Source organism: Triticum aestivum, chromosome 3D (genome assembly GCF_018294505.1).
Source record: "Triticum aestivum cultivar Chinese Spring chromosome 3D, IWGSC CS RefSeq v2.1, whole genome shotgun sequence".
NCBI lineage: Eukaryota > Viridiplantae > Streptophyta > Magnoliopsida > Poales > Poaceae > Triticum > Triticum aestivum.
The window spans coordinates 489,625,540-489,635,101 of NC_057802.1; the positions used below are offsets into that span (position 1 = coordinate 489,625,540).

At 51.9% G+C, this 9,562-nt stretch overlaps 1 protein-coding gene across 1 annotated transcript; it reads right to left on the reverse strand.

Moving 5' to 3' along the window:
• Positions 1–1,000: 1,000 nt before the first annotated feature.
• On the reverse strand, positions 1,001–3,353 carry LOC123079916 (protein NRT1/ PTR FAMILY 5.10). Its single transcript, XM_044502747.1, has 4 exons — positions 3,096–3,353; positions 2,745–2,962; positions 2,172–2,614; positions 1,001–2,098 (listed from the first exon to the last, which is right to left on the reverse strand). The coding sequence occupies exons 1-4, from the start codon at positions 3,247–3,249 to the stop codon at positions 1,264–1,266; spliced, it is 1,650 nt and encodes a 549-aa protein (XP_044358682.1). The 5' UTR covers positions 3,250–3,353; the 3' UTR covers positions 1,001–1,263.
• Between the last annotated feature and the right edge of the window lie 6,209 nt (positions 3,354–9,562).

A 9,562-nucleotide genomic window follows, 5' to 3' on the forward strand; every position in this document is an offset into this window, starting at 1 on the left:
CCCCACCCCCAGCTACAAGTGCCTCTCGCAATTGCAACTTCAACTCACTGGTGTTTTGTCCAGGGGAGGGGTAGCAGTTGCATGTCTACATTAGGCAAACAACTACAAGTATCGATCCGACTTCAACTACATGTATTCAACGCAACTCCAACTTAGCGGCATTTTTTATTAGAGGAGGGGACAATAGGCCGCAAATGCAAGTGTCGCCCCTATCGCGGTTGCATGTCTACCACTATTTCTATTTTTCTGCTTTTATTTCTACTTTTATTCTTGTAGGTCTTTTAGCTTTTCTAAATAGTGGTATTTTTTCTTTCAAACGTGCCACCCAATTTTACAGCGCCCCGTGTGCAACAACATATGTTATAGCTTGCAAGCAACTGCAAGCGACACTAGCAGCTGGGCATAACTAGGGTGCGGGCAGGGCGGGGGCCTAGGAGCTTGGGTGTCCCGGTATGTGAAATTTATTTTCAATTTTTCATTTTTGGTTTTGTAGTTTCTGTTTTTTCTTCTATTTATTTTTGCGTTTTGGATTTGTGTTATTGTTTCTTTTCTAAATTAGTGATGTTTTGGATATTTATCTAAAAAATAATGCCACTCGATTTTGCGCACACATGGGCCACACATTGTTTCTTAATTTATTTTTCTTCCTTTTTGTGTCAAAAATATGTGCTCAAAGAAATACAAACACACTACACTTTTTTAAACAACTACACTTTTTATATGCATTATGTTTGTTTGAGACACACCACAGTGCAATCGGCTGGGAGAGTTGACACAGACACCCATATATTTTGACAGCCCAAATACAAACAAAGAAAAAAAACCAATCTAAAAGAAAACGAGAGAACATAAAACAATAGGAGGCTGCCCACGTACAAGCAAGAAAAAAAGAAGCCCAACACAAAACAAGCGATTTGAGAGAACAAAACAAAGGACAAAAGCAGCCCACCTAATAAGACAAGAAAAAAAAAGACAAAAAGAAAGCCTCATACACGTTAAGTAAGCCCAGAGGAAGTCTAAGTCGACTGAGTCCTAGACAAACCCTTCGATTTTTTTAATGAAATTCAGATTTCTCTTCGGACGAAGACTTGCTGCACAATATTGTCAGTCTAAATACGACTGGAGAAAATTTGAACCCCAAAATTTATGACAGTCTACCGCGAGCGCACTCTATAACAATCTGAAATTTTTGTACTGTACTTGTTTTGAAATTTTTTGCACTTGCTACACCTCTCTGGCGTAGTACTAACCAGAATTAATAAGTTACACCAATGTAGCATCAGCATCTGCATCACCTCCCCTGTAATCGCCATCGTCGCTCTTCTTCTTGTACACATAGGCTCGCGAGAAGAAGAAGAATGCGACGAGCTCGAGGACGCAGAGTCCGGCGAGCAGCCAGTAGAAGTAGTCGAGGTGCGCGCGGTTGAGGTTGTTGGAGAACCAGCTGGCGCCGCGCTTCGCCGTGGCCCTGTCGATGACGGAGATGAGGAAGCTGCTGAGGAGGTGGCCCACCCCGAAGATGCTGAGGAAGAGCGCGAGGCCGAGGCTGCGCACGGCGTCGGGCACCTGGTCGTAGAAGAACTCCTGGAGGCCGATCATGGCGAACACGTCGGAGACGCCGATGAGGACGTACTGCGGCACCATCCACCAGAGCGTCATGGGCAGGTGCGCCTTGGGGGCGTCCACCAGGCCGGCGTCCCTGGCGACGCCGAGCCGCCTCATCTCCACGAGCGCCGAGAGCACGACGGCGACGAGGGAGAGGGAGAGGCCGGCGCCGACCCGCTGCAGCATGGTGATGCCCGTGGGCCGCCCCGTGTAGCGGCGCGCGAGCGGCACGAAGAGGCGGTCGTACACCGGGATGAAGGCCACTATGCTGACGCTGATGAAGGTCTGCAGCGCCGCCGGCGGCACCTTGAACTTGGGGCCGATCCGGCGGTCCAGCGTGGCCGCCTGCTTGGTGAAGAAGGTGGAGGTCTGGGAGAAGATGATGGCGTAGATTATGCAGGACGCCCAGATGGGCAGCAGGCGGAAGACGCTCCTCACCTCCTCCACCAGGTCCTCGTCGGAGTTCTTGGCCTCCACCTTGCCGCTCGCCGGACTGCACCAACGGTCATCACGTCAGAGGATGCACATGATCAAAGTTAGATTCAACCATGGATAAGCGTACATACTTGGTGCGGTGCTTTGATCTCCAGCTCTTGATGAGCACCAGGAGCGCCTTGCCGACGCGGGCGACGGGGCTGGGCTCCTTGGTGGTGTAGTAGCGGTAGGAGGGAGTGCCAATGAGGAAGACGGCGAGGGAGACGAGGATGACGATGCAGGGGATGCCGAAGCCGAGGCCCCAGCCGACGTTGTCCTGGACGTAGCTCGAGACCATGGTGGTGACGGCGGTGCCGGCGCACATGCCGAAGTACCACCAGTTGAAGAAGGAGCTACGCGCCACGTTCTCCTTGGGGTCCTTCTCGTCGAACTGGTCGGCCGCGAACGCCTGCGCGCAGGGCTTGTGCGCGCCCTCGCCCAGCGCCACCAGGTAGAGCGCGACGTAGAAGACGGCCACGTGGCCGCCGGAGCGGAAGATGTGGAACGCCGACGACAGCGACAGCGTGCCCATGCTCTGGATTGAATCGAACGCAAGAGTCAGACAGAGTTGGAGATCAATCCTACTATCCGACGATTCATCCAGCCTAACTACTTGTCATGGACTCTTGTGGCTGGATTGGAGTCGGGAGTCGCGACTGACTTACCACGACGAAGAGGATGGAGGCGAGGACGATGGCCCGGTAGCGGCCGAGCCAGGCGTCGGCGACGCAGGCCACCGGCAGCGGCAGCATCTGGGAGACGCCCTTCCAGGCGTCGATGGACGCCGCGGCGCGCGCCATGGGCTGGCCCAGCGGCCCCGTGAGGTACGTGATGAGGTTCGCCGCCACGCCCTTGTACGCGAACCGCTCGGCGATCTCCATTGCTGCATGCGCGAACAAAACAGCAACACGAAACGAAACAAACCTACCGGTCAGAACTCGAGCACCGAATAGGCTCGGCGGTCACCGCACGTGCTAGCACAAGAGAGAGATCGGCGCGCGCGCGCGCGTACGTACCCATGACGAACACCGAGGACTTCCAGCCGCCGGTGGCGGCGCGGGAGGCGGGCCGGCCGCGGTAGTCGACGGCGCCAGCAACGGCGTCCGCCATGGCGGCGGCGCTGTCCTCCGAGTGTGCGTAGGCGTAGGCGAGCAGGCTCCGGTGATGCATGGTGTATGTCAGCTCGCCGCTTTATGTAGGCGGGACTGATGGATCGATCGATGGAGACGGTCGTGCCCTGCCACCGCCAGGCGTCGCGTGCAAGGCGAGACGTGTCCGGCTGATCGCGAGCGAGCAGTGCCCAGATCGATGAACAGCATTTATGACCGGATTTTTGCCGAAAGGCACCTCTCCTTTCTCAGGATATCTTTGTTTTGTTATTTGGTCCAAATTTAGGGCAGACGCCGTAGCTTCCTGCCGAATTACAATTCGTTATTATCAAAATTTATCCCCGTTCTTCAAATTTCACGAGATTTTACGTCCTGCCTTGTAATAGTACGAATTTATGTCCTGCCTTTTATACGCGAGGCGTGGCACGCCCGTGCGCGCCCACCAGCGCCATGCGAAGGCCACGAGCGCGGGGATTCCCGGCACGCGCGAGCTGGGTGCGCCGGGGTCCTGTTGGATCGGATGGGCGGCTGAGATTCACCCAGCTCGAAAGGGGTGGGCACGTACGCAAGTGCTGAAGTGCACCCGGACCCTAACCGCACGCACCCCCCGTTTCCCCCGATTCGAAACTGATGGTAACTAGCAGCTGCCATAGGAGAGGCGCTTGCTTGCTTCTGACTTGTGAAAACTTTTGAGGAAAAGCAACGGACAGGAACTGTTGGCAATCGGATCACGGTATGGCCTCTGCTAGGAATGTTGTACTCCACCACGATTCGTGTGTGTAGCTAGCTAGAAAATGACCTCGGCTGCTCGAGGTCCCCGGTCTGAAATTCTAGTGGAAAATACGGGACAGAAGGCACATGATGTACGCACGCATCGATCCTCTACGTACACATTCCCGGTTCCTAGTTCCCACACACTTGCTCTTATGAGAATATTGGAGACTTTCCGCCCCACCGAGTCATGGTGATCAACATCAACTGATCTTCCTTCCTGGGTCTTGAATGGTCGTTCAGCACGCCTCAGAGTAGGAGGAATCTAGCTTTTGGTTTAACATCCAATGGTTACGCAACTGGCTAGCAGCTCGATACAAGCCGATCGATGTCACTCGGCCTCCACCGCAGCTGCCGGTCAGCCATGCCGGCCTGCCTAGCTAGCTAGCTAGAACCCTACCTTCATCGGCGTTTTTCCTTCTTTCTTTTCTAGGAGATTCAATTCAATGGCGTGCGAGAAAGCAAGAGATATTTATGCATGCATATCTTGGATCATGTCGCCGATTATACACTATCTTCTGTGCTTACCACGTGCTAAGAGCCGGAGAAGTTTGTTCTATATCCACCCGTTCGGGGATGCCGGCACTGCACGCTTTTGATCAGGATCAGTCCTCTACAGATACACTGAGCACTTTGGCGTGCATGCGTGCGTGCTTTTGCATATCGCCCCTGCTTTTTATATTCGTGTATGTATGTTCGGTTTTTAATCTTGAATTGCATCTGCCTCACCAAACATGATTAGGCTAAAAGTGTCTAGTGCTCTCAAAGCTACAACTACAATATAAGGCACACATATGTAACATTCTTTCATGGAATCATAGTCATTAGATGTTTAGATTTGTGTAATAGATGTAGTACAACTTTTGCTTTTTCAAACATGAACGTACTACTCCCTATTATTTAGATTTGTGTACCTGTGTCTCAACTACAGATAGTATGGTACGTAGGGGCATAACGTTGCATAAGAGTGGACAATTCTTTCACTATCGAGATCGTGCTGATGCCTTGACAGTTCCAACATATTTTTTTTCTTTCAAAAAGGAGGTTGAGACCCCGGCCTCTGCATCATGATGATGCACACACGTTGTTATTAAATTATTAAACACAACTGAGCTATTACAAGAAAGTATGAATAAAACACCTACAACTAAGTTGACTTCTTTCGCAACAGCTCCTTCAAAAAGGGGTACACACCTTCGTGTCATCGTCGCTACGTCCGGCCAGTGAGTGCCAGGACATGGATTTTCATCCTAGTTGCCCAAACCAACCACTTAAGGCCAATACATCAAACAACAAAGACAACACCTTCAACAAGGTAACGACGCAAGTTCGTCGTTGTTGATCCCGACCAATAAAGGCCGGAACATAAGTTTTCACCAGAACATGAAGTGGTGTTCCAAACATCATCTTGAAGACGGATATTTTGAAAGTCATCCCAGCCAGTACTCCAGCATAGTTGCTCTAGTAGATGGGGGGGGGGGACAGTTCCAACACATAGCGCTTGTTGATCCCTACGGCCCTCTGCCGGGGAGGCCGCTAAAGATGTTGTTGTTTTGGTTTTCTTCTCTGGCATGACATTGTTCTGCGCCTTCTTTTTCTCATGTTGAGGAATACAAGCTCGGGGGGGGGGGGGGGGGGACGAACTTTCCAACGGTCGGGTCCAACGCAGGCACCTCTTCTCTTGGTCAAAGATGTCCGTCGCTAGCCATCCAAAAGCTCTGGTCAGCTCCTCCCTCTGATCAAGTACCCCGATTGCGGCTAGGTGATGAAGTACTAGTTTCGGCTAGTGCTAACCACCCAAGATGGGCATTCTACGAGTGCATCATTTGTTGTGGTTTTGCTCTGCACTATGGGCTCACCTTTGCTTGTTCAATGTGGGAGTTTGATTTCACAAAGGATGTGCTTTTTTGGATATTTTGGGGGGGGGGGGGTAAGGGAGTCCTGGATTAGGGGGTCCTCGGGCGTCCGGGCTATGTGACATGGGCTAGACCCATGGGCCGTGAAGATACGATATGGAAGGCGTTCCCCCGTGTCCGGATGGGACTCCCCTTGGCATGGAAGGCAAGCTTGGCGTTCGGATATGAAGATTCCTTTCTCTGTAAACCGACTTTGTACAACCCTAGCCTCCTCCCGTGTCTATATAAATCGGAGGGTTTAGTCCGTAGAGGCAATCATAATCATACAAGCTAGACATCTAGGGTTGAGCCATTACGATCTCGAGGTAGATCAACTCTTGTAAGCCCTATACTCATCAAAGTCAGTCAAGCAGGAAATTAGGTATTACCTCCATCGAGAGATTCGGGGCCCCCTACCCGAGATCTGCCGGTTTTGACACCGACATTGGTGCTTTCATTGAGAGTTCCTCTGTGTCATCGATAGAGGGATTGATGGGCCGCCTTGTCATCAACGACAGCATCACTTCTGGAGGAGCCCTAGTTTCAGGGCAGACCTGAAGGAAATATGCCCTAGAGGCAATAATAAAGTATTATATATTTCCTTATATCATGATAAATGTTCATTATTCATGCTAGAATTGTATTAACCGGAAACATAATACATGTGTGAATACATAGACAAACAGAGTGTCACTAGTATGCCTCTACTTGACTAGCTCGTTAATCAAAGATGGTTATGTTTCCTAGCCATAGACATGAGTTGTCATTTGATTAACGAGATCACCTCATTAGGAGAATGACGTGATTGACTTGACCCATTCCGTTAGCTTAGCACCCGATCGTTTAGTATGTTGCTATTTGCTTTCTTCATGACTTATACATGTTCCTATGACTATGAGATTATGCAACTCCCGTTTACCGGAGGAACACTTTGTGTGCTACCAAACGTCACAACGTAAATGGGTGATTATAAAGGTGCTCTACAGGTGTCTCCAAAGGTACTTGTTGGGTTGGCGTATTTCGAGATTAGGATTTGTCACTCCAATTGTCGGAGAGGTATCTCTGGGCCCACTCGGTAATGCACATCACTATAAGCCTTGCAAGCATTGTGACTAATGAGTTAGTTGCGGGATGATGTGTTACGGAACGAGTAAAGAGACTTGCCGGTAACGAGATTGAACTAGGTATCGAGATACCGACGATCAAATCTCAGGCAAGTAACATACCGGTGACAAAGGGAACAACGTATGTTGTTATGCGGTCTGACCGATAAAGATCTTCGTAGAATATGTGGGAGCCAATATGGGCATCTAGGTCCCGCTATTGGTTATTGACCGGAGACGTGTCTCGGTCATGTCTACATAGTTCTCGAACCCGTAGGGTCCGCACGCTTAACGTTACGATGATAGTTTTATTGAGTTTTGATGTACCGAAGGAGTTCGGAGTCCCGGATGAGATCGGGGATATGACGAGGAGTCTCGAAATGGTCGAGACGTAAAACTCGATATATTGGATGACTATATTCGGACTTCGGAAAGGTTCCGAGTGATTCGGGTATTTTTCGGAGTACCGGAGAGTTACGGGAATTCGTATTGGGCCTTAATGGGCCATACGGGAAAGGAGAGAAAGGCCTCAAAAGGTGGCCGCACCCCTCCCCATGGTCTGGTCCGAATTGGACTAGGGAAGGGGGGGCGCACCCTTCCTTCTTTCTCCTTCCCCCTTCCCTTCTCCTACTCCCACAAGGAAAGGAGGAGTCCTACTCCCGGTGGGAGTAGGACTCCCCCCTATGGCGCGCCTCTCCCCTTGGCCGGTTGCCTCCCCCTTGCTCCTTTATATACGGGGGCAGGGGGGCACCCCAGAGACACAACAATTGATCCTTGAGATCTCTTAGCCGTGTGCGGTGCCCCCCTCCACCATATTACACCTCGATAATACCGTTGCGGAGCTTAGGCGAAGCCCTGCGTCGGTGGAACATCATCATCGTCACCACGCCGTCATGCTGACGAAACTCTCCCTCAACACTCGGCTGGATCGGAGTTCGAGGGACGTCATCGAGCTGAACGTGTGTAGAACTTCGGAGGTGCCGTGCGTTCGGTGCTTGATCGGTCGGATCGTGAAGACGTACGACTGCATCAACCGCGTTGTGATAACGCTTCCGCTGTCGGTCTACGAGGGTACGTGGACAACACTCTCCCCTCTCGTTGCTATGCATCACCATGATCTTGCGTGTGCGTAGGAAATTTGTTGAAATTACTACGTTCCCCAACAAGACCCTTCGGCTTGGCAGCTTCACCATGGGCGCCTGTTCGGCCTTTAAGCCAAAGGTGGCCCCCAAGTCGCCAAAAATCATCTCCGCATCGGCCCCGAATACTCCGACAAGATGGATCCGGCAGATGTAGCATCTTTGAACGAGCTGCTAGATCGCATCGCCACCTTGGGAGTCGCAACTGACTATGATCGAATTGGGCTTAAACCCGATCAGAGAGAAATCAAATCTCCACCAATCACCCATCTAGTAGCGGTTGTGGAGGAACAGGCCAACAATAACTCTTCTCCTACATTGAGAATGAACTATGTTCGGATTTCGGAGCCCGGAGGGCCGGATACCCGTCTCCGGGAGGACACTCCCTGTTCTCCGAACATAGGACCGGACGTTAAGTCTGAAAACTCACCAAACACTCCGGAGCCCGAGCTGGTGACCTCGGAAATTCATCAAACCCCGGATTACACAGTGGGTCAGGACGCGAATTTAAGCCTGCCCACCCACCACAGAAAATATTCCCCAAGCAATTCCGGTCCCCCGGACATATGCGATCTAATGTATGTGCGGCAGCAGCCTCAGGAAACGGTCCATCACTTTTGGGCTAGATTCCTCCTTGCTAAAAACAAGATCGAAGATTGATGCGACGACGACATGATTTCCGTATTCGGCAACAACTGTACGGACGAGGGAATCCTTAATGCCCTCAACCGCCATCGCGTACTGCACTTTGCAGATTTGGCACACATAGTACATAAGTACTGCGCAATGGAAAGCGCTTGGAAAACTAAGACAACCCGCTGGGAACCGCAGTGTTGGGAATCGTAGCATAATTTAAAATTTTCCTACGCTCACCAAGATGCATCTATGGAGTATACTAGCAACGAGGGGAAAGGAGTGCATCTACATACCCTTGTAGATCGCGAGCGGAAGCGTTCCAATGAACGTGGATGACGGAGTCGTACTCGCCGTGATCCAAATCACCGATGACCGAGTGCCGAACGGACGGCACCTCCGCGTTCAACACACGTACGGTGCAGCGACGTCTCCTCCTTCTTGATCCAGCAAGGGGGAAGGAGAGGTTGATGGAGATCCAGCAGCACGACGGCGTGGTGGTGGATGTAGCGGGTCTCTGGCAGGGCTTCGTCGAGCTTCTGCGAGAGAGAGAGAGAGAGGTGTTGCAGGGGAGGAGGGAGGCGCCCAAGGCTGTGTGTTGCTGCCCTCCCTCCCCCACTATTTATAGGACCCCTGGGGGGGGGGGCGCCAGCCCTTGGGAGATCAGATCTCCAAGGGGGGCGGCGGCCAAGGGGGAAAGGGTTGCCTTGCCCCCCAAGGCAAGGGGGAACCCCCCCACCCTAGGGTTCCCAACCCTAGGCGCATGGGGGGAGGCCCATGGGGGGGCGCCCAGCCCACTAGGGGCTGGTTCCCTTCCACTTTCAGCCCACGGG